The 25864-nt window shown below is 34.6% G+C and overlaps 1 protein-coding gene across 4 annotated transcripts in view; it reads left to right on the top strand.

Moving 5' to 3' along the window:
• The window catches only part of KLHL13 (kelch like family member 13), a 197231-nt gene extending 177894 nt beyond the window's left edge, over positions 1–19337 (top strand). For all 4 annotated transcript variants that reach the window (XM_081277136.1, XM_081277133.1, XM_081277134.1 and 1 more), the window contains 3 exons: positions 5827–6622; positions 15211–15324; positions 17782–19337. In XM_081277136.1, the coding sequence (XP_081133262.1) occupies positions 5827–6622; positions 15211–15324; positions 17782–18269 (1398 nt within the window). In that variant the 3' untranslated portion in view covers positions 18270–19337. The remainder of the gene's footprint in view (positions 1–5826; positions 6623–15210; positions 15325–17781) is intronic.
• The last annotated feature ends 6527 nt before the right edge of the window (positions 19338–25864 follow it).

The following is a 25864-nucleotide window of genomic DNA, read 5'->3' as shown; positions in this document are numbered from 1 at the left end:
TCAGTGATAAAGCACCCCTGGGTTCAATCTGCAGTACTGAAAAAAAGTTGTATTTTTCACTCTTAATATAGGTATATCACTGGTTCTACTTGTGTGTTTATTATTAGCAATAGGAGTAGAGGGCTCACAATGAAATGGAAAGAAATCTTATGGGTGTGGCTGGAAGTAATAGAGTTGGAAACAGAAAATAAAGGAGATACATATGTAGGAGACAGGCAAAAAGGAGAAGGAATTTGGTTCTCTCAAGGTAAAATGAGAGAATCAAAAATCATTGGAAAAGACCATTTATTTTGCTTTGGGGTCATTCCTTTTGTTGTATGAACTTCTTGAACAGTATATATGTTTTCCATTCCTTGGATTTATTCTAAATTGGATTTATCCATTAAAAATGTGTAGAGAGATCTTTTAAGAAAAAAAAATCTACTTTGGAGAGATTTAAGTTAGAGAAAATGTTTCTTACTTAATTAGAGTAAGTAGTGAACAAAAACTTTTCCCATTCCCATTAAAACCAGTCTTGCCTTCCTTATTTCCAGAGCTGATATTGAGTAATACCACCTAGATGGCCCCAATAGTGGTTGTTTATGGTCATCCATCTACTCTGTTTGGTTGGTACCCATGTTAACTGGTTGTTAAATATTCTAACTATCATATCTGTCTATAACCTTGACCACTCATTCTTCCCATCTGCTATCTGTGACTCTGTGTGGGAAGAAGCAGCCTGATCTGGTCTCAACTACTTAAGCACCAGAGAGACCATTGTAAATAACTAACACTGCATTCAATAAGAGAAGTGCATTTAAAGCCTAAAAAGGAATATCAAATTGAATTCCTCTAGCTGGAGAGACCATCAGCATTCACTTCAAAAGGCATTTAGAAACTGAAGAGAGGCAAAGACAGGGAGAGACTTTGTTTTTATTCATCCCTTTGTCTATTTTTTTTTTTTTTTTGTGGTGCTGGGGATTGAACCCAGGGCCTCACACATGCTAGGTAAGCTTGCTGAGTTACATCCTTAGCAACCCCTTTGTTTTTCTTATTAAAAAAAATCTTCTGCCCACCTCCAAAGGAGCTTACTTGATTTCATCTGTGTGTTTTTCTGTGGACATGCTTCTTTTTCTGCATTGTTTATACTATATGTCAGGGTGTCATTTTAATAACCTAGAGAGCACTCAGGATAATTTTATATGTTGAATGGTTTAGGAGTCATCCCAATTTTGCCAGATTTTACTTAGTCTTTGCTTATCCCTCAAGAGTACAAAAGCAGGTATTAATTTTGTTGTCTATATGGAAATATATTTGTATCATACACTGATCTTTAACGAATTAATATCACAGATTTCTGATGAAATCTGCCATTGAAATACCAAATTATGTTAATGGCAGTTTTTAGGTGCATTAGGTGATCTTAGCAGCACAGCAATAGTAAGTACTACTATGTTAACGAGAATACCACTTGTAAAATTATGATGTTGGCACTGCCATTAATTAGGATGACCATGAAGGTTGTTTGGTTATAATAGTGTATAATAATTTTTGTCAAGGGAACTTAAATGTGCACTTGTTTATTTTTAAAACAATTTTATAGGTTCTCATGTGTGATTGAGTAATTTTGTCTTTTTTTTTTTGATGTGCTAGCCTTTTAAATGCCAATATAATTATTTGGATTAACTTCTCGTATAACTTTGTTTTCAAATGTACCTTTGGAATTTTGGCCAGGTTTTCAGATGAAATTAGATGAATTCAGATGAAATTAGTATTCTTTCTACTTAGAAATTTTGAAAATAATCTTTAAGCTTCATATTTTATGTTTTCAATGTGTAATGTAGTCTATCACATACATACATTGTATTATGTTACTGCACATACTCATTTATTAATACCATCTGATCTCTTTGGAGATTTGCTAGTTGAGACAATTTTGACAATCATTACTGATTTTGAAAGTTCTCAGCACATATAAATGATAAAACTTTGAGGAGATAAATATGTTTAACCTAATGTGAACATTATGCAATGTAGATTAGTATTAAAACATTACTTGGTACCTCATTAATATGTATATTTTTTTGTTTTTAGGTATCAGTTAAAAATAAAAATAATGACTTGGAAGTGGGCTAAAATGAACCATGGTAGAATAATCCAGTATTTTTCCAGAATTATTTATCATTTCCATAATTTTTGGTCTACTATATCTTTATCCATTATTCTAGACTTTGCTTTTTTAATCTCTGTATTCTATGATTAATGTTTTACCTTTGAATACACACACTTGATGAGAATTCACTTTCTAGTACATATTTTTCCTATGTGACTCATTTTTAAATGAGTAAGATTCTAGTAATTTGCTATGTTAATTTAACAGGCATTACACTTTTAATCCCTTCTATCATTGCAAATTTGTTATTGTTAATATTGATAGACTTTAATCTTTGCTATATACTCTGTGGTAGCTGTTGTAAATGAACTATAAAATACTTACTCCTTCTGTGAAGAATATGACGATTCAGAAGGTTATAAAATACATTCTTTTGCAAGTTTTAGGAAGAGGGTAGGGAACTATCTGTATTGATTAAGTAGACTGTCAAAATTGTTTCTAGTTCTGTACATTAGTATATATGAGTGTGCTAATATATTAGGAAGTATTTTACAGATGCCACTAAGTAAAAGGTAGGTTTTATTCTCCTAATATTTATTTTTTTTTTTAGTTGTAGATGGATACAATATCTTTATTCACTTATTTTTATGTGGTGCTAAGGATTAAACCTGGTGCCTCAGGTGCTTTACCACTGAGCTACAGCCCCAGCCCCTCTCCTAATATTTTTTTAATATTTATTTTTTTAGTTGTAGTTGGGCACAATACCTTTATTTTATTCATTTATTTTTATGTGGTGCTGAGGATGGAACACAGTGTCACGCACATGCACGGCGAGCGCTCTACCACTAAGCTACAGCCCCAGCTCCTCTCCTAATATTTTTTAGAGAGAGAGAGAGAGAGAGAGAGAGAGAGAGAGAGAGAATTCTTAATATTTATTTTTCAGTTTTCAGCGGACACCACATCTTTATTTTATTTGTATGTGGTGCTGAGGATCGAACCCAGCACCCCGCGCATGCCAGGTGAGCGCGCTACCGCTTGAGCCACATCCCCAGCCCATCTCCTAATATTTTAATAATGGTTTTCCTCATTGGATAAAGTTGAGGAGGTTAAAATAAAAGAATCAAATATCTTAATTCTATTTCTAAATTATATTATTTTGATTCTGATTTTAATCTTGGTCTATTTTAGAGGGTATCAGTTTAGATTTAAATTTGATGGCTAACAACTAGTGATCTCATTTTGCTCACTTAAAGTCCTCATTCCTTGTTGATTTTATTGGTATTCACAATAATAATGATGAGAATCTGCTTACTTGGGAATTATGTTTGTACTTTCATCAACTTTTACTTATCCATATTAGTAAATATATTTAAAAGTGCAAATTACCTTCGCTTGAGGAAGGGCTATTTCTTACTTGCTTTGGGAAGTAGATCCCTTACCCCTAACTACCTAGGGTTATTTGGGCAATTGTTATCTCTAATTCTACTTCTACAACTTAAAAATTTATCAGACATGAATCCACAAGTCATAAGTGAATGAACATGAACTTTTATTGTTCATGTTAGAAATCCAAAGTATAGATACAGTGTTAAGCAATGCATTTTTAGAGGCCCATAATTTCTTATTTTCCTAGTTCTTGTGTGTTACAGTAATGTTGTAGGCAGATATATATCCACATATACACAATAGAATAAGCAAACAGATATTTTGAAGAAGTTTGTAAAGCAAATCAATTGTTTAAAAGAGTACAAATTCTTTCTGAGTAATAAATCTAGGAAAATAGCCATTTGTGTTAACTTCAGAGCTTTTTTTGTGGGGGGGGGTACCAGGGATTGAACTCAGGGGCACTCAACCACTGAGCCACATCCCTAGCACTATTTTGTATTTTATTTAGAGACAGGGTCTCACTGAGTTGCTTAGCACCTTGCTTTTGCTGAGGCTGGCTTTGAACTTGTGATCCTCCTGCCTCAACCTTCCAAGCCACTAGGATTACAGGTGTGCACCACCACACCCAGCTAATTTCAAAGCTTTAAGTGCTGTAACATCCTAACTGGACTGTTATTTTATGCAGACTGTTATTTTACTTTTAGCTTCATTTCAACTTTTAAGTGAAATGTCAGTAGAAGGATTAGTTGGTTTTAACCATCTAAAACATTTGCTAACAATAAGTTAACAATGCACTGATGAATTTTGTGTGACTTATTGAACACACACCCCGAAAAAATTAAAAATACATACACATGTACACACTTGAGTCCTTTGTCTATGACCTGTCTCTGTGCTTGCATACACATGTACTGACATTTGTATAGTGGGTTTGCTTATGTGAATTTTTCTTGCATTATATTTGCTGATATAATTTTCCTTTTGACAGTGATTAGACATTGAAAAGAGATCCTGCGAAGAAGGATCCTTCTAAACTTTTTTCTTTTGCCAGCTCTTTTGCTTTATAGTGTGTTTTAGTGTATGCTGGGGACATCATTATGGACTCGTTTTAACTCCAAACAGAGCTAGAATATGCTGAGAGTAAGAGAGTGCCTAAGGAAAGATACATTGCCCAGATACAAGCAATATATACCCCAAACCAATCTGCATGAATGATATAGATACATCCTTCCTGCCCTCAAGGAACCAATATGAATGATAGAAATGCCTATTGACATGAAAGGGATATTGAAGAATTGGAATTTTCCTGTATGTGGATCTGCTAGCTGTGTGGTACTTTTAAGAATTATGACTCAGAAGTGAATAGACATGAACCATAATTAATAACCCTCAATTTTTCCAAATTTTCCATCTAGCAAAGATTTTATTAGTGGTTTTTTTTTCCTGTGTGGGGTGTGGTACTTTTTGAGGAAAGGAAACTATTTTGGCCACAGTCAAGTTTTCTCATTGTTTCTTAGATTAACTTGTAATGTACTCACTGATCATTGTCTCTTTTTTAAAAATTTTATTTATTTTTATTTATTTTTATTTTTTGCATTATAATTCTTTTTTTTATTAGTTGTTCAAAACATTACAAAGCTCTTGACATATCATATTTCAAACATTAGAATCAAGTGGGTTATGAACTCCCATTTTTACCCCATATACAGATTGCAGAATCACATTGGTGACATATCCACGTTTTTACATACTGCCATATTAGTGACTGTTGTATTCTGCTACCTTTCCTATCCCCTACTATCCCCCCTCCCCTCCCCTCCCATCTTCTCTCTCTACCCCATCTACTGTAATTCATTTCCCTCCATGTTTGTTATCCCATTCCCCTCATAACCTCTTATATGTAATTTTGTATAACAATGAGGGGCTCCCTCCATTTCCATGCAATTTCCCTTCTCTCTCTCTTTCCCTACCCCCTCTAGTCCCTGTTTAATGGTGATCTTCTTCTCATGCTCTTCCTCCCTATTCTGTTCTTAGTTGCTCTCCTTATATCAAAGAAGACATTCAGCATTTGTTTTTTAGGGATTGGCTAGCTTCACTTAGTATAATCTGCTCTAGTGCCATCCATTTCCCTGCAAATTCCATGATTTTGTCTTAATCACCTTTCTACTGAATTAGGTAAAGGTCATTTGCGTATTCTTTTTAGATCAATAATGCATTTAGATAAAAATTTTATTTGCATCTGTATGAACAGTAAGAAGCATAACTCACTCTTATTCTAGAACAGGTATTTGTTTGAGATGACTGTCAAGAAAGTAGCCATGTTTGAATTGTTTTTATTGGTTTAATAGGTCACTTTAGACAATTGTGTCGAAGTTGGGCGGATTGCCAACACCTACAATCTGACCGAAGTGGATAAATACGTTAACAGTTTTGTCTTAAAGAATTTTCCTGCATTGCTGAGCACCGGGGAGTTCTTGAAACTCCCTTTCGAGCGTCTTGCCTTTGTGCTTTCCAGTAATAGCCTTAAACATTGCACTGAACTTGAGCTTTTTAAGGCTACCTGTCGCTGGCTTCGCCTGGAAGAGCCTCGGATGGACTTTGCTGCAAAATTAATGAAGAACATACGATTTCCACTGATGACACCACAGGAGCTCATTAATTACGTGCAAACAGTGGATTTCATGAGAACTGACAATACTTGCGTGAATTTGCTTTTGGAAGCCAGTAATTACCAAATGATGCCATACATGCAGCCAGTTATGCAGTCAGACAGGACTGCCATTCGGTCTGACACCACTCATTTGGTTACCCTAGGAGGTGTGCTGAGACAGCAGCTGGTTGTCAGTAAGGAATTGCGCATGTATGATGAGAAGGCCCATGAGTGGAAGTCCCTAGCCCCCATGGATGCTCCAAGGTACCAGCATGGCATTGCCGTCATTGGAAATTTCCTCTATGTTGTTGGTGGACAGAGTAATTATGACACAAAAGGAAAAACAGCAGTCGATACAGTGTTCAGATTCGATCCTCGATACAATAAATGGATGCAAGTTGCATCTTTAAATGAAAAGCGCACATTCTTCCACCTAAGTGCCCTCAAAGGATATCTGTATGCGGTCGGTGGGCGAAATGCAGCTGGGGAACTGCGTAAGTGTACACATTTACTTTTATGCATAGAGACCAATTTCTTTTTTTACCTAGAAATCCATCATAAAATAAACAGTTCAGTACAAGTATAGACAAAATGTAGCTAGGGTTTCATTTTAAAACATTTTTTTTCTTTAAAAATATTAAAGACCATCTGTATAGCTTGTCTGGACAGATATAGTTGGCCAGAGTGCAAATTTTATCTTCTTAATACATGCATATGTTGCAGAACATTTTATTTGTGCAGGATGTACAGTTTTCATCTTGAAAATTCAACTAAGAAGTGCATTCAATTAGTTTAAATTCTAATAGAATCTTGAGCAGAAGTTTGGGGTGTTTCCTCATTTTCCAGTTTTAAAAGCCCACTAGGATATTTTACTGAATAGGTTAAAATCATTCATTACAGATAACTGACTTTTGTTGTTTGTCTAGTTCCATAGTTTGTCCTCTATTAGAGGCTATATAGCAAGATAATGCTCTTTATAGATTAATGTACGAAGTTCAATATTATCTGAAGTTTATTTGTGGTATTATGATCTGTGACTATTAGTTTTAAAACTTATTTTCTTGTTGAAATATCAGTTTTCCTTCATTGTAAACTGACCTAGTAAGCTATTCAATGGTATTTGCTGTCTCTCCATGACTATTGATAAGTAAACTTGAACATAAAAATAATTTGGCTAGATAAATTTAACTTAAAAGGTATAATTTTATTATTTTAGACCAAATGGGATAATATTGCTTGTCTAGAAAGAAAGGCAGGAAGACTTCATTTTATATTGTTACATATATCTGTGATTATTATTATTTTTTACCTGCCTTCTTTGACTTTCTGTTGTAGAGTCCTTGTAGTTGGCCAATATTCCAGGCTCCATAATACTGGGGAAGGTCAACATATTGTATATGTTGGCATTGGCTCTGGATAAATTCAGAGTACATCTCAGAATCTTTTCTTCCCAGTATTCTAAGAAATGAAAGGTAGTTGAATGGATGTAAGACTATGTTATGTATTGGGGAAAAGTGCTACTCTCAGCTTCTATACTTTCCTGTTTTTAAAACTCCTTCTTGTTAGTGTCATGCTCTTAATGTTACTCATCTTTATCACCCAGTTTTCCCCCTTATTGTTACCATATTTTTTCCCTAAGACCAAACTTTCTAGATTTTTGGACCACGTGGCATGATCACCAAGTACATATGTTTCCCAACATACTTTATTAATCAGACTTTTAAAAGCATTTGAGGCATTAGTGACTTCAGTGTAGTATTGTCATTTCAGGTCTCCTCAGTCAACCCATACATATTATTTTCATGTTATTTTACTATGTAAATTTATGGTATGTAAAAATATCCAGGAGATGCAGTATTGTGGTTTCTTAGAAATACAATTAGTATATGAAATTCTTTAAGATTTCATAAATTATAGGTCATTAACTCAGGCAGTCAGTGGTTATTTTGAAACTTCTATTCTCAAAGGAAATAGCTTCTTTTTCCTCCTCAAATCAGTGCTTGTTTGTTAATGTTATCACCAATGTTAATATGCAATAACTAAGTTTTCAATATATTCTTTCTAATATTAATTAGGAGCCTTACACTTCTGGGATTTATTATCTTCAGGCCAAAGAGAGTCTTTACATAAAGCTAAAAAGTTAGCATCCCCCTTTTTCTGACTCATCCCTGTACTCTTTGTGTTTCTCTCACATTGTACCCAGCTAGGAATAGGAAAGAAACTACCCCACTGTGCAGGTGGCATATGCACAGTCTTCTTTGATCACAGCTTTTAGATACCAGCTCTCTACCTCTGATGAAAATAGTCTTCTAAGTGAAAAGAAGCAAGTAAATCATGCCTTTGTGAGCTATTCCTAAATCAATATTAACCATTTGATTATATTTAGGCTTGAAAAATAAAATCCCCCAAACTGACCCTAAGGATGACTTTCTTTAAAAAAAATCCCCCTCTAGATGATATAGGTTCATTTTTATCTTGTTTCCTAAACTGCATTTTCAAAACTGCAATCTGATTATAATGTAGATACCAACTCTCCATGCCAAGAAATAACTCTCCAATTAATCTTTTTTGATATTTTATCCAATTTGAAATGATATGTAATCTAAGTAACTAAACATTTATAGAAAATGGTTGCCTCCCTTAAAACCAGCATATCCAGCAAATACATTCTTAAAATACTAAATATTTTAAGTTAAAATATGTTAGCAGTTGTAACTTTTAAGTATACTCAAATTGAAGGTCAGAATTCCAAGAGAGCCTTCTGGTAAAAAAGAATCATTACTTAAGCCCAGTGCAATGGCACATACCTGTAATCCCAGTGGCTCGGGAGGCTGAGGCAGGAGGATCATGAGTTCAAAGCCAGCCTCAGGGAAAGCGAGGTGCTAAGCAACTCAGTGAGACCTGGTCTCTAAGTAAAATATAAAATAGGGCTGGGGATGTGGCTCAGTGATTGAGTACCCTGAGTTCAATCCCCGGTTCAGCTCCCACCCCTCAAAAAACATCATTACTTAAAACATCATTATTTAAATAAGAACATTCCCTGCTCCCCAGGCCACCTCCTATACTCCCTTTGACTTTCTCCTATATTATATTTAAGTGGGGGCAAGAAGTGGATTGTCCCATTTTTTTCATATTCTGTATTATCAAGGTAACCAAATGTGATGTAATTTTTCCTGATTACCTCTGTTCATAGTAAATAATATCAACAAGTTCTTCTGGAATCTACCCATTGAAAATAATCTCTTTTTATAAATAAGAAAAAAATGTTCAGCTGCCCTTTTCAGTTTTCCTGATCCCAATGTTTTTTGCAGAATAGTAGATTTGGGTTCTAAAAAAACTTTTGTTTATATTTCAGAATTCTCAATCCAGAGACTGAGTTTTTAAACTTTTCTTCTGCTCCACAGGTTGTTGGATTTTTTTTGTTGTTATTTCTTCTGGGTACCAGAGATTGGATTCAGGGGCACTTGACCACTGAACCACATCCACAGCCCTATTGTTTTTTTATTAGAGACAAGGGTCTCACTGAGTTGCTTAGCATTTTGTTTTTGTGAATGTTGGCTTTGAACTTCTGATCTTCCTGCCTCAGCCTCCCCAGCCACTGTTTTTTTTAATGCATCCCCCTCCACACCCACTAATATCTTATTAATCATTTGTATAATAAAGGAGCATTTCTATCTTACAACTGAATACATTGGCATATTCATATGCCTGTGTCAATGGAAAAGGGGTGGCAATGGGTAGCAAGAAAAGGGACTGATACAGAAGTCATTTAGGAGTTTAGCAAGTTTATTAGCACCAGTACATTGTTTATTTTCCATGTACATATAACCATTTTCTTTGTGTATTTATAAAAAGAAAACTGGAAAATTTGTAAGATATTTTTGATCACTGTAATATATTTGGCTTATTAAAATCATTTTTTTGTGTGGATTGTATGGACCTAAAGAAAAGCTAAGTCCATAGTACATTATCAAAGAAAGACTAGCAGGCCTGGCTTATTGCTGAAATACAATCCTTTGGAAATGTTGCTTTCCCTGACATTAGTTACAATGAGAAACTAGGGGAAACTTACAGGAGCTGTCACTTAAGTAAAAAAGGATTCAGTTATTTCTAGCATCTTTCAAAATTATGTCATGTGAGAAATTGATCTTCCATTGAGGTTTTTTATATTGAAGAAGAATATGACAGCTGTGATATCTTTCACTTCAGTTAAATATTAATAAGTCAAGATTTCAAGTAATAAGATAACTTATAGAAAACATGTTTGATTTCCCAAATAAATATACAATAAAATTACTAAAATGTGCAAAATGGCTCCATATTATTTAATGGATCTGGGCTTTTCTTGAACACTAAGCAGCACCCTAGGATTTTAAAGACCATCCCTGCTCAATGGGAGCCTTCAGAGTGCAAATTATTTTCTTCAGGTCAAATCTTAAAGAACAAGTAAGTTTCACATCATCCTTTGGGTCCAATTCGGGACCCCAGTGGAATCATCTGAGAAAATAAGGACCCCTGATAAATATGAAATAACCAAACTGAGTGTAATTCTTAAAATGGTGAGGTTCTCTAACACACACACCAGGTCCCTAGACTCCTGAAATCAAATATCTAGATTAGTGGTCATTAAACTTCTGTAAAGGTCCAAGAAGTGTTTATTTTTGTTTTTGTGAGTCAAAATCTGCCACTCAATTCTGCTATTATAGTGCAAATGGGTGAGGCTAGGTTCAAAATAGCATGATTTATAACCAATGAAATTTGAATTTCATATATTTTTTTGTATGTTTCAAAATAGTCTTTCAATTCTTATTCAATACTTTAAAAATGTAAAAGCATTTATATTGTTATCTTGTGGGCCATACAAAAATTTGGCCCACAGGCTGAAGTTTGTTGACCCATGCTCTAGAAATTTCTGGTTGCCCCCTTATCATTCCCAACTCTCATAGGTTATGATAGAGCCATCGCTTTGGGGCTCCAAATCATTCCTCTGCATCATCCCTTACCCCCTCTTCCCATAAAAGTTATTGGCATCAATCTGTATCTGATTGTTTTGTAATTATGGAAGATAGAAACAGGAGCATGTTTTCTTTTTAATTAGATGCATTTCTTTTTCAACTAAATATTATTGATTTTACTAATAACAGCAATTTTGTATAGAGAAAATCTAAAGGCTAACAAAAAGACTGAAGGACTAGAAAAGCTGAAGAAGACAGATTATTAAATGGAAGAAGAAAAGTTTAGGGATGATGAACTATTTTATAGTTATTTTGTTATTAGTGGTTAATATCCATCCTGCACTTAGAGGCTTCTGTGTGAGAAAGTCTTCTAGATGGATTCTTATGAACCTTATTAGGAAAAAATATAATTCAGTGACAGAAAAACATCATTATCTTTTGTATCAGAAAATATTAACAACAATTAAGAGTGATTAACTATTTCTAACTCTACTGGGCATGGTGGCGCATGCCTGTAATCCCAGTGGCTCTGAAAGCTGAGACAGGTTCTTTTTTTTTTTTTTTTTTTTTTTTTTTTAAGAGAGAGTGAGAGAGGAGAGAGAGAGAGAGAGAGAGAGAGAGAGAATTTTTAATATTTATTTTATTTTTTTTAGTTGGCGGACACAACATCTTTGTTGGTATGTGGTGCTGAGGATCGAACCTGGGCCACACTCATGCCAGGCGAGCGCGCTACCGCTGTGCCACGTCCCCAGCCCTGAGACAGGTTCTTGAGTTCAAAGCCAGCCTCAGCAAAAGTGAGGCACTAAGCAACTCAGTGACACCCTGTCTCTAAATATACACAAAATAGGCCTGGGGATGTGGCTTGGTGGTAGAGTGCCCCTGAGTTCAATCCCCAGTACCCGCCCCCCCCATTTTTTTTCTAACTCCACCATAGAAAGAAAAAGAGGAGCCTAATGGAATTCATCCCAAGACCATTTGAATTAGACATGGGAAAGGACAGTTATGATTTAGAAATTTCAAAGTTCAAGGCAGAGTTGTGCATTAAGAAAAACTTACAACTGTAGTCAAACCTGTCTTTGACTTCAAATAGATGGAGAAGACGATAGTCTTCTGGAAGTCTTTTAAAACTTTTTTTTTCCTGTTATGTGTAATTAGATTGCTTTATCATAGAAAATTCTACCATTAACTACTTTGCTAATGCCACACACCAATCAATATGCTAGGCACCCTGTTAAAATGGAGAGAGAGAGAGAGAGAGAAAGAGATAATAATGTTCATTCAGTAGGATTTGCTTAGTAGTTAGGCGAAAGTCATGCTAAAGGCAAATGGAAATGAATATTTAAAAAGTCATCTTACTACAAAGAAATAATAAATGTTTGAGTTGACAGATATGTTAATTACCCTGATTTGATCATTACATAATAATAATATACAGACATCTAAATGTATTCATATATCAAAACATCACATTGTGCCCCATAAATATGTACAATTATTATATGTCAATTAAAAATAAAATAAAACCTAAAAAGACATTCAGTGCCTGGAAATAGTAAAAAAAAATATATTGGGTCTTCTGGCAGTTTAACTGGTTATTAATTGTGAAAGTAGCCTTTATTTTGAGGAAAGATTTATAGGATCCTGCTATTTGATAGAAGGATTTAGAATAAATAGTGTTGGTAAGGATCCAGGCCTGAAATAATGAACAAAACCAGCAAGATAGCAGATTAAGATGAGATGAAAATAGTAAAACTCTGAAATAAGACTGAAAATTTAAACCTATAGTAAGCATAAAAGCAGTAAAGCCATATGAAAAGTGGTAAAATATAGGTTTGATTGTAGGAGAAAAATTAATTTACATTAAATTAATTTGATGAAGAAATGAAATTAGTGGATGCAACAGAAAAATAATTTGTGTATGTCTTTTCCTCCCTTTTACCTGTACTTAGTAAGTAGAGAATCTAATTCAAAGGTTGATTCTCTGTTAGGATTGCATTTGGCTTTAAGTAGCTAGACCTTATTCCAGTGACTTGATCAAATAGCCATGTTCAATATGCTTCTGTTTACGTGTTACCCTGTAGAAATATATCATCTGGCTGACCAAAGCTTCAGGGGAACCTTCAAAATTATTTTTACTTTGGGGACTTGGTGTAGTGATTCCATGAGTAGTGTTATGGTTCTATTATCAAGAAAAAAAACAGGGTTGAGGAAGGCAAGAAATAGTATTAACATTTGGCAGCGTCCACAATAAATAATGTGAACATTTGGAGTCAATCTAGACTTATGCTTTTGACCACAGTCCCCAGAGCAGCCCTATTTCTTTCTGCGTTTTAAAAAATGATTACGTTTTTCATCTGCCTGGAATGTCATTGTTCTGATCTTGAGGTTATAACAGACTGATTGAAAGATATTTAAGAAAGTTGAGGTCACTCCTCCAAAATGATTTTTTTAAAGATGATAAATTTATTGCTGATAAGAAGTACCTTTAATTAAGGTCTTTTTTTTTAAATGAATAAATAAAAATTTATTTCCATTTGCTGCAAGCCACCTTTCTGAGTACACTGACACAAATGCACAGTTCAGTCCTCTCTTGACATATAGTGTTCATATAGTTTAATTAAAAATTAAAAAAAATAATATTTTTCTGTGTCCTCTAGTATTAATTTCAGCTAGGTGCTATGTCCTACATTTTTTAAAGCAAAGGATGGTGTTTCACTTCTTCCAGTTTTCAAATAGTTTAAAAAGTAGTTAATTGGGTATTATCTGGGTAAGTTCCTGGGGATAGATCTCAAATTCTTTTAATAAAGTCTAAACCTTTAAACTGGTTTGCTGTGGTAACTGAAGAAGGGACCACTATGTTTCTGGAACAGCTGATATTGAATTTCTCCTTACTAGGCTTGAACATTTCTGTTTTTAGTTATTTTTTTTTCCTATTTTGGTATAAATAGATTAACAATCTATTCTTCTTTCCATCAGCACAGACTCTATTGATACAGGGCATTCTGATTACATTCTTTTTTTTAAAATTTTTTTATTGTTGGTTGTTCAAAACATTACATAGTTCTTAACATCATATTTCACACTTTGATTCAAGTGGGTTATGAACTCCCATTTTTACCCCGTATACAGATTGCAGAATCACATCAGTTACACTTCCATTGATTTACATATTGCCATACTAGTGTCTGTTGTATTCTGCTGCCTTTCCTATCCTCTACTATCCCCCCTCCCCTCCCCTCCCCTCCCCTCTTCTCTCTCTACCCTCTCTACTGTAATTCATTTCTCCCCCTTGTATTATTTTTCCCTTTCCCCTCACTTCCTCTTGTATGTAATTTTGTATAACCCTGAGGGTCTCCTTCCATTTCCATGCAATTTCCCTTCTCTCTCGCTTTCCCTCCCACCTCTCATCCCTGTTGAATGTTAATCTTCTTCTCATGCTCTTCGTCCCTACTCTGTTCTTACTCTCCTTATATCAAAGAAGACATTTGGCATTTGTTTTTTAGGGATTGGCTGGCTTCACTTAGCATAATCTGCTCTAATTAAGGTCTTAACTTCATTTTATACCGCCAATCATCTTCAGGTTAAGAGAGGTACTGATTGCCATGACATGTGGAAAAATTATTGTCATTATATTTTGTATACTGAGTATGAAATAAAACAATAGGCTTTAGGACATAAACCAGACAGTACATATACTTTCACTCTAAGTTTATAACTTTGCTTCATATATATTTATATTTGTTCCTATATGGTATGTCAATAGGGGGACCCGTGATTGAGGTGTTCTTCCTTACTTGTGATTTTTTCATGTTTTCTTCTCATATTTTCATAGCAAAGAAATTCAAGAAATGTCAAATTGTAAAGATGTAACCAGATTCCCAAGGAAAATAAATCTTAGCTACTTCTGCAATGACAGAAATGTATTAGACTCTTATATAATCTAGTCTAATGTAACACTTTATTAATGGTTAATATTAATATAATCTCAATAATTGTTATAAGAGCACCCGTGGATCTCGCATATATGTGTCTCAGATATGTATATATAATTATTTTTATGCCTAAAGAAAAAAGTTGCTAAATTTGAGATTGAAAGTCATGTTATTTTCTTTGAATTTTTAAAATAGCTACGGTAGAATGTTATAATCCAAGAACAAATGAATGGACCTATGTTGCCAAAATGAGTGAGCCTCACTATGGACATGCTGGAACTGTGTATGGAGGAGTGATGTATATTTCAGGTAAAAAAATATCATGTGAACACAATATATGTGTACTTTTAACTATATGATCTTCTTTGTATATACTGATAGTAATAATTCAGAAAATGTATAATCAAAATATAAATTAATGTTGGCTTAAGAAGTTATTATTGTATATACATTTGTGTAAACATGCTTTAGGCATTCTATAAGTTTGTAAGACTAGCAGCAAACCAATCTTGTTATAAATATGTAGCTTAGAAGAAATTGGAAAGCATTCAGATTCTCCAGTTTATTTTCCAGTTCCCATACCCTGTATTATAATAAACACTATTCACATATAGCACCAACTAATTTATTTTATTTAAAATTTAGCTGAACTATGTAAGGAAATATATAATTATATAACATAAACTCTACTATGCATTAAACATGCATAATAATGCATAATGTTCAGTATTTTGGTGTAATCTATAGTAAATACATTTCTTTTTTCCTTGGCATTGTAATGCAGTTCTCCTATGGTATCATTACAGGAATAATTCTGTGCTAAGTATCTGTATTTCAGGCACATGCAGAGATATTTTCTATTAAAAATTTGAAATGGCTACTCTTTATTCAGGGTTCCAAAAATAACTCACTCTCAAATTGTTGATGTTCAAATCATCCTTCTATAGCATTTAGAAAAAGAAAACCTTGCTTAATGTAATGATCACCACTGATATTGACATTTAATTTTGTTAGGCAGATTCTTATCATTTGGCACTCATACAGTCTGCCTATGACATTTTTTTTTTTTACCTTATTCGAAGGCCTGGCAGTGCTAATCCAGCAATTGCATTATTAGAGAACAAAGGCATTAAGGGATTGTTTGTGGTCTGAATGCTGCCTTATGAAATCTGTAATCAAGAAGGATCAGAGAAAGGCCTGTAGTGTGTGATTGGCAGGTTTCTGGTGTTAAATTCATGAGAAACTATAGGATGTCTTATATTGAAAGAGCCATCCAGGAAATCATATGCTCCACTAGTCAATGATTTATACCATCTACCTATTGTATGTGTGTTGCTGCTATACCATTATAATGAGAGCTCCAAATCCCCTTGGGGGGGGGATGACACCTGAATTGTTTTAGTGGTGCTTTAGCATAACTGGGAAATATTGCAGAAATGACCTTCCAAATCAAGGGTAGGAAAGGAAGCAAGCTGATTTTCAAACCAATGAATACTATTTTGCTTTCTGGGAATTCTTTAAAGCATAGAATAATACTATAAAGCAACAGCAAATAGTGATTGCCATTTGGCTACTTGATAGTAGAGTTTTGAATGATATGGTTAAAGATTAGCACATGGAAATAGTAGGAGACCTTCAATGATACATAAAATTATAAGAGGTTATGAGGGGCAAGAGGGAGGGAAAAAAAGGGAGAGAATTGAACAACAGCAGGGGAGGTAGAGAGGGAAGATGGGAGGGGAGGGGAGGGGAGGGGGGATAGTAGGGGATAGGAAAGGTAGCAGAATACAACAGTCACTAATATGGCATTATGTAAAAATGTGAATATGTAACAGATGTGATTCTGCAATCAGTATTTGGGGTGAAAATGGGAGTTCAAAACGCAATTTGAGTCAAATGTATGAAAGATGATATATCATGAGCTATGTAATGCTTTAAATAATCAATAAAAAAAGAAAAAAAAAGATTAGCTTTGTCTGAAAAAAGATACAGTCTGATATGTTCATATTCATTGTATAAACTGATTTATGTGTGATATAAGAATATACACTTTTTAGATGATATGGACTTAATAGATGAGCAGCAAAATGCTGCAGAAATAAATTTCTACATAGATTCAGCATTCCAATTCTTTAACTTTTTAAATATATTTTCCAGTAGCAGATGGCATTACTCATCCTTATTCCATCTACCAAAAACTCCACAAAAACAAACAATTCTGTATATTCTTATAAGCTTGTACATTATTTGCATAAGACTTCCAACTTTTTTAAAGCATTTTTATAAATATCTCATTTCATAGTCCCAATCCTAATGAGAAAACTGTGGTGGATATTCTTATTTGGCAAGAGAGGAAATGGGGGCCTGGAATTTAAAGTGCTCTTATAGCCCAGTGTTCAGCACCAGAGGGTGCCCACTAAAAAGCAGTAAGGAGTGAATGTAGTTTGCATTTACTGCAAACCCAACTGTACTAGTCGCCAAAATATATATTTTACTTGATAAAGCCTCTTATGTATGATAGGTCCTTAATTTAACAAAGTCATTGCAGCAATATAAGCTTTTTTTTTCATTATATAAGAAGATGAAAGTCGTATTTTCTTTATTTTTAACCTAAAGAATATTTATAGAGAGCAAATATTTATAAAAACACTACTGATAAACTATACTATGTCACAAAACGTAACTAAAAGGTGATTACCTATACTAGCCTTTACTTTTCCATTTTTATGATCTCTTTACCTCATGTCTATTATTCTCATTCTTTAGGAGGAATTACTCATGACACTTTCCAAAAAGAGCTCATGTGCTTTGACCCTGATACTGACAAATGGATCCAGAAGGCACCAATGACCACTGTCCGAGGTCTGCATTGCATGTGTACAGTGGGAGAAAGGCTCTATGTCATTGGCGGCAATCATTTCAGAGGAACCAGTGATTATGATGATGTCCTAAGCTGTGAATACTATTCACCTATCCTTGACCAGTGGACCCCAATTGCTGCCATGTTAAGAGGGCAGAGTGATGTTGGGGTTGCTGTCTTTGAAAACAAAATCTATGTAGTTGGTGGGTATTCTTGGAATAATCGTTGTATGGTAGAGATAGTGCAGAAATATGATCCAGACAAAGATGAATGGCATAAAGTTTTTGATCTCCCAGAATCCCTTGGTGGTATTCGAGCTTGTACGCTCACAGTTTTTCCACCTGAAGAAACCACACCATCACCTTCTAGAGAGTCCCCTCTTTCTGCACCTTAAGATCAACCCTACAACTAAGATGCTGTAGTCCTATCTTTGCAATGTGTCATGATTCTCTTCTTTTTCTCCCCTTAAGTAGTATATCTGTTAGGATTAGCCTCCAGTAATTGATACTGATATTGGAAAAAAGACAACATTGATGTTATTTGTGCTGTTCGTTTGGCCTAGAATGTTTATAAAGTGGTAATAAAACCATCCTGGAAATGTATCCCATAAAAGCTGTTTAACATATGAAAAAAAGTATTGTCTATGAACTGTTTCTTCAGTACTTTTTAATGCTGTGTACTGGGTGTAAGGTATTTGTCATCTTACATTATAAGCCAATTTGAAGGTGGATTATAGTAAATGTACAACTGTGCTCACTAGGCTTCAAAGTAAAAAGTTTTCCTTTCATCTTTGACTGTAAGATGTCAAAGGGAGGCAGCCTGCTCTAGCTCTAGCAGGAAACAATACACAAAAGGTTACCAACTCGCATGAGCTACCTCCCTCTTTTCATGAAGTATTTTTGATGTATCTGTCAACTCACCTGACTGTGTGGGTGCATTGAGAACATATAAAGTTTCTTAGACACACAGGAGAAATAACTGAAATTCACCAATGTTAACTTTAAAAAAGCATGACCCCTCTACTTATAAAAAAAAAGGTTTGGGGTTTTTAAAGTGTGTGCAAATGCATACACACATACTTGGATATGGATTTCTAAACATTGAGTGTCACATCAAATAAATATGAAATTTTAAAAAATCTTTTAAAAGCAGCTTCCATTAAAATGGGAATTCAGTGTGCACATACTGAATACACATGTGTAGAACCATATGAATTTAGGTGGATAAGGGCTAGAAATTTTGAGCAACTAAAGTTGTCACTTGACCCAATTTTATCTTAAAAATTGTATTCTACTCCTTCTCCTTTGCTGTTGAGATAACTTACATATTCTGTGTATTCTGTATACTCTCAATTCATAAGGTTATTTAGCACAAAGTATAGCAGCTTCACCTGGAGAGCTGCTTTTGCTCAAAGAATTCAACTTCCATGTTTTATCTTTTTTCTGTTCAATAAAAACATTTAATGTCATTTTGGTCTGAGGCATCCTATTATTGCCTGAGTTGACTTTCTTTTATTAAGTGTCTTTTTTTGGCAAGACTCAAGTAATCAGAATGTAGAACATTAAGCAGTTTGGATGAGTGAATATTTATAAATTTTATTCAAGGAAGAAAGTGCTTGACTATGTTTAACCTCATTGGTGATAATTATTGCTGGTTTCTTCAAGGAAGTTTGTGGAATATGTTAATTGACTCTTCATCTCCACAGAACTGCCAGGCATAGCTACCTTATAAGAAATGTTACATTTCTTTCTTTTTTTCTATTTAAGATGAGCTCTTGCTGTGTTGCCTAGCTGGTCTCAAACTCCTGGGCTCAAATAATCCTTTTGTCTCAGCTCAAGTAGCTGGGATTAGAGGAGCATACCCCCATGCCCAGCTTAAAATCACTGTTTCTGAGGTCAGTTTCCCTGGTGCTCAAGAAGATCTTATCTTGTAGACTGGGGTTGTGGCTCAGTGGTAGAGTGCTTGCCTAGTATGTGTGAGGTACTGGGTTCGATTCTCAGCACCACATATAAATAAATAAAACAAAGGTTCATCCACAACTAAAAAAATCAAAATAAGTTTTAAAAAAAGAAGATCTCTCTTGCCTCCTGAGAAGGGACTGTGTAAAATGACCTTGGAGATTTTTTCTTGACCTAGGATACTAAAGGAAAAAATGTTTTTGTAGAAGATTATTTGATAATTATGTAGGAACATATTGTGATATTTCCTACTTTATGTGCAAATTATCAGATGCAATCTGAAACAAAAATTTAGGGACATTCCAAAACAACTAGAGAGCCATCATATTGCTTCACTAGTGGATAATTAGCAACCCAGATATCAACACCTCCACTTGAGTTAAACATGATTAAGGAAACAATTTTCCCATCAGTGGTACTTTTCAATGTTGGGAGAACCTGGTATAAATTTGAAAGATCCCCTTGGACAAGACTTTTCTTAAGTGAGATCAGCTGGTTCAGTGATTTCAGTTGTCTGCTTAAAGTCAGAGTGGATATAGCCATTTACACATAGCTAACACCTGCCTAAAAATGGAGACTGCACAGGGCAGACTAATGATCCCAAAACAGCCTAATGTAGGTACTCCTGATCAGGTGGCTCTATTCAAAGCAGCAAAGGTTCTTTCTATCCTGTGGTCTTCCCATCTATGTTTGCAGAGTCCTCTCCATTCTCTTAGCAGAAGAACAACTGAGTAGTAGTGAAGGTGTGAGGGATGTAACGGTCAGTCAGAAAGAGGCATACATCACTTCTACCCACATCTCACTGGCCAACAGTCAGTTCTGTGGCTATATATATACACAAAGGGAACTGGAAAATATCGGCTGTGTGCCCAGAAATGAAAGGAAATAGGATTGGTAATCTGCTAGCAGTTTGCCACAAGAAATAATACAAATCTACACAGTTCTACTTGACAACCTACCCTTTCTGCATTCTGCATATGTTATTTAGAAACAATTAATTTCACACTTTACTATAGTTATTATTAAACAATTCTAACAGCTGGGAAATCACTACACATTTTCTTTCATGGTGAATTAACTATTTTTCTTCATGAAAGAATACCTGCCAGTCATTGGTTGGCTTTATAAGCATTTCTTACATTTGCCCTTCTTAAGTTCTTGGTCTACTTGAAAAAGGAATTATAGAATCCATGAAATCCCAAAAGCTTCTTAATTTTCCTTTTTGGTCAAGGTAGCTAGGGTGTGAAAGTTAAATAATTTATTTGGCTTTTTCTATAATTTTTAGAAAATTCACCTGATGTTGTGATTTGTATGTGAGCCACCGCAAAGTGCCTATGTTAATGCAGGAATGTTCAGAGGTGAAATGGTCAGACTGAGAGCTGTCCATACTAATTTGAATGGACTAAGTAAGCAGTAACTATAGACAGGTGGGGCATGGCTATAGGAAGTAGGTGATTGGGGGCGTGCCCTTGGAGATTATGTATTTTGTCCCCCATTCTCTCTCTGCTTCCTGGCTCCTGTGAGCTGAGCAGCTTTCCTCTGTGATACTCTTCTGCCATGATGTTCTGCCTCACCTCTGACCCAGAGCAACAGATGTGGCTGACCATCGGTGAACCTCTGAAACTATGAGCCAAGGTAAACTTTCCCTCATCTCAATTGTTTTTGTCAGGTATTTTGGGCACAGCAATGAAAAGCTGACCAACACACCTGATCATCAGCATTTGCCCTAAAAAGTGAAGTTGACTTGAAATGTTTTCCTTCATAATATTACTTTAGGGTCTTTAAAACTATATTTGTTTATTAGTACATAAAATTTCTTTGGAGGTTTCTAAAATTATTCCATCATATTTGCCCATCATAGAATATTCCAAAGGGAAATTAAGTATAGTATTTTATTTAATTGGTTCCATCATGCGATACTTTTTTTCCATTTGTAGAGTCTTTGTGTGTTTTCCTTCCAAGAACAGTAACAGCAGCGGAAAGTTGGCCCTGGCTCTAATTTTATTATTGGCTACTGTGCCTTTCCTTGTATTTTTCATTTTTAAGCCACTCACCCTCAGGTCTAGTCCTTTGCTCATCAAGTAACTTTCTGGGCAGGCAGTGAATTCAATGCAAGTTCTCAAAGGTTAAAACATTTTTGTTTTAAATTGATCAAATAACAGTGTTTAAAAACTTCTGGAAATTATAAAAATGCAAAGTGTAGAAAAGAAAATTGTATATTCATATATCAGAAGTACTTTCTGGTCACCCATCTCCCCTTGTATCATAAAACTGTTGCTAAATATAGATATATTGGTTTTTATACAAATATTACTTAAATTCAGTATGATTTTTATTTGTTATTTCTAGATGTACATGTGAGTAGAGTGTATTTTGACATACATACATAAGTGTAACTTATTCTAGTTAGGATCCCATTCTTTTTTGTGGGGGTACCAGGGATTGAACTCACAGCACTCAACCACTGAGCCACATCCCCAGTCCTATTTTATATTTTATTTACAGACAGGGTCTCACTGAATTTCTTAGAGCCTTGCTTTTGCTGAGGATGGCTTTGAACTTGCCATCCTCCTGTCTCAGCCTCCCAAACTGCTGGGATTACAGGCATGTGCCAGCTTGCCCAGCATAGGATCTCATTCTTGTGGTTGTACATGATGTGGAGTTTCACTGGTAGTGTAAAAATTCAGTATAATTTTGTATACACTATATGAATTATTTCTGATATATCAATATCATTTTCTGACACAGAATACATCAATGTAATTTTTAGGGTAAGATTTTCTAACCCATATTAAGTGAAGTTTATTAGCCAATGTGTTGGGTCTTTTCAGTTTAAAAATATTAAACATAAATGTGGTTAAATATGAAGTCTGAATAATTAAGCAATAGTGATGCTAGGCAAAACATCTCATCAGTGAACCTAAGTCATACAATTCAGATCTTATAGTGAGCAGATATTTCATCTCTATTAAAATTTAGGCTTCCTTATTATCTCCACTAATTATATATTATGAAATGTCAAATACTTCTTTATCTTACATTTGTTATTTGACAATGTGACTAAGATAAAGAGTAAATGAAAAATGTGAGACCAAAGGCTATATTTCCATTGAAAGAAAAAAGGGGGGGATTATTACAATAAGCCTTGACAAACGTTTTCTGTATAGAGCTAATAAGTATTTTAATACTTGTGGCCATTTGTTCTCTATCACAACTACTCAGCTCTGCTGTTGTAGTGGAAAAGCAGACACATATACTTTACAAATGAGTATGAATGTTTTCCAATAAAACTTTAAAGACACTGAAATTTAAAAGTCATGTAATTTTCATGTATTACAAACTATTCATTTGACTTATTATAATTAGGTATACATATTAATATTACAAATTAATGGGTTTCAGTGTGTCATTTCCATACAGGTATATATTGTGCTTTGATCGTATCCACCCTTATTCCCTGCCACCGTTTTTCACACCTGTCATTCCCTTTCCTAAGAGTCTCTCTTCTAAAATGATTAATTTTTTTCCAACCATTTAAAAATGTGACATCCATTCATAGCCCATGAATAGGTCACAGGCCAGATTTGGTATACAGGCTGTAGTTTTCTGGTTCTTGTCTTATAAGAGTATGTTTTATTACCATTAATTGACTCTTTAAAACAATATTTATTTTAATCGTTTTTTATATCAGTCAATGAAACGTCCTAGTGCTGCAAAGATTAATACAGCAATCCCAGCCCTCCTGAACTTAATCTAGCTCAATCTAATTGGGCAATAGGTACATACAATATAGTGTGTTTGAGGTTACGAAGGATGTGAACAGGCAACATTTGAGCAGTCATAAGAATGGGTATAAAGTGAATGAGTGGAAGGCTATAAAGAAACAAAGGCCTGCCTTAATATACTTCTATGGCCACAAAATTGGAAATAAAAGATTACACATAGGGAGTACAGCCCAATCCTTTAAATCCTGGTTTCTATCCCCTGTGATACAACTTCATCTTGCAAATCTCTCATTAATTACTCTAAATACCAACTTACTGGTTCTGTGCCAAGTAGGGTCACCTACAACTTGTCCTTTAAAATATATTATAACCTAGGGGCTGGGGTAGTGGTTCAGTGGTAGAGCACTTGCCTAGCAAGTGTGAGGCACTGGGTTTGATCCTCAGCAACACATAAAAATAAATAAATAAAATAAAGGTATTGTGTCCATCTATAACTAAATTAAAAAAATACTTTATAACCTAGCAGAGATAAGATAATATTTTACAAAGCTTCCTTAAAGTATCCATGTATCAATATGTGTTTTACTACAAGGAATAAAAAAAACCCAACTCTAACAAAAAGGAAATGTGGGGCTGAGGTTGTGGCTCAGTGGTAGAGTACTTGCCTAGCATGCATGAGGCACTGGGTTTGATCCTTAGCACCACCTAAATGTAAAATAAAGATATTCTGTCCACCTAAAACTTAAAACATAAATATTAAATAATAATAATAATAATAATTATTATTATTATTATTTTAAAAAGGAAATGTGTTTTCTCAGGAAACTGCAAAGCCTTCTTGGAGGTAAAGGGTGCCCCAGGCATGATATAATTACCTCACTGTCATCAAACAGCTAGGCTTTTTTTCTGTCTCCACATTCCATTTTGTCAGTAACATCCCTAGTTCACACCCAGAGAGAGAAAGAGAAAACCTCTCACCCAACCATGGAATTTAAGTACTTATTTTCACTCTGAGGAAGTCAACTTAGGACATCTGACTGCCCCTAAACCAGTTGCTAGGGGAGTAACATGCATAAATTGGTTTAGACTAATTATCTTATATGAAATTAAGGTTGTGGAATCAACCACAATACCCTTCTCACTCAGGAATAACAAAAGAGAAACAAAGAACAAAAAATGAGTAATTGGATTTACATGGTTCAGTTTGTTCATAATCTCCTTGGACTTTTTCTACATGAGTGTTTTTCAAAGTCTGGGTCATAACTTCTAGTACAGAGGTTCTCATACTGTGGTCCAGATACCCTTTCAGGGGGTTCATGAGTTCAAAAATACTTTCATCATAATACTGACTTTTCATGCCCTCGGAGAGTATAGTTGAGTTTTCCAGAGGCTAAAGGATGCACAGTGATTTTATGGGTCAGTCAAGTAATGAAATATGAGTTTGTGCAATTTTGTGTTTTAGAATATTCTCAAATTTCATTTGAGGCAGTAAGTATCAATAAAAATAACCCACATGAACAAAGTCTCATTGGTGATTTTGAAATATGTTGAGTGTAAATGAATCCTGAGACCAAAAATTTGAGAATAGCTGGTCTTATTTATAAAGTCAATTTTAGTGGATTATAAACACTATATTATACAAGAATTGACTAAAAATGGAGTATAATATACATCATAATTTTAAGCATTTTGTGATTCTTCTTTTGATTATATAAATGCATGAATGTTTATATATACATATATACACTCATGCATATATATCTATACTTACACATGCATATATGCATATCCATACGCATGTATATAATCAAGAAAATCTTCACAAAAACAATACTTACACATACAGGTATACACATGAACAAACACTACATACATACTTTGTTACAATATTAACAAAATGTGTTTTTCAAAAATTTTTTTGCAGTTGTGGATGGACAGAATGCCTTTATTTTATATTTTTATTTTTATATGGTGCCGAGAATTGAACCCAGTGCTTCACACAGGCTAGGCAAGTGCTCTGCCACTGAGCTACAACCCCAGCCCAACAAAATATGTTTTAATGTGACAAAATGACCAGAGATGGAGCCTGAGCATTTTATTTTTAAACTCACTTCTACAAGGAAGCCCACAACTGAGAGCTATTTGTAAGGAATAAAGACTTTATTTTATCCCTGTAGTGTGCTCTTTTAAGTTCTTCAGGAAATAGTCTGAGAAGGGCAATAGCTGGGTCAAATGGTGGTTCCATTCCCAGCTTTCCCAGGAATCTCCATACCGCTTTCCAAATTGGCCGCACCCGTTTGCAGTCC

This window comes from Spermophilus citellus (genome assembly GCF_964194105.1).
Source record: "Spermophilus citellus genome assembly, chromosome: X".
Classification (NCBI taxonomy): Eukaryota; Metazoa; Chordata; class Mammalia; order Rodentia; family Sciuridae; genus Spermophilus; species Spermophilus citellus.
Note: the sequence above shows the minus strand (reverse complement) of the source record. Positions and strands in the feature narration are given on the sequence as shown.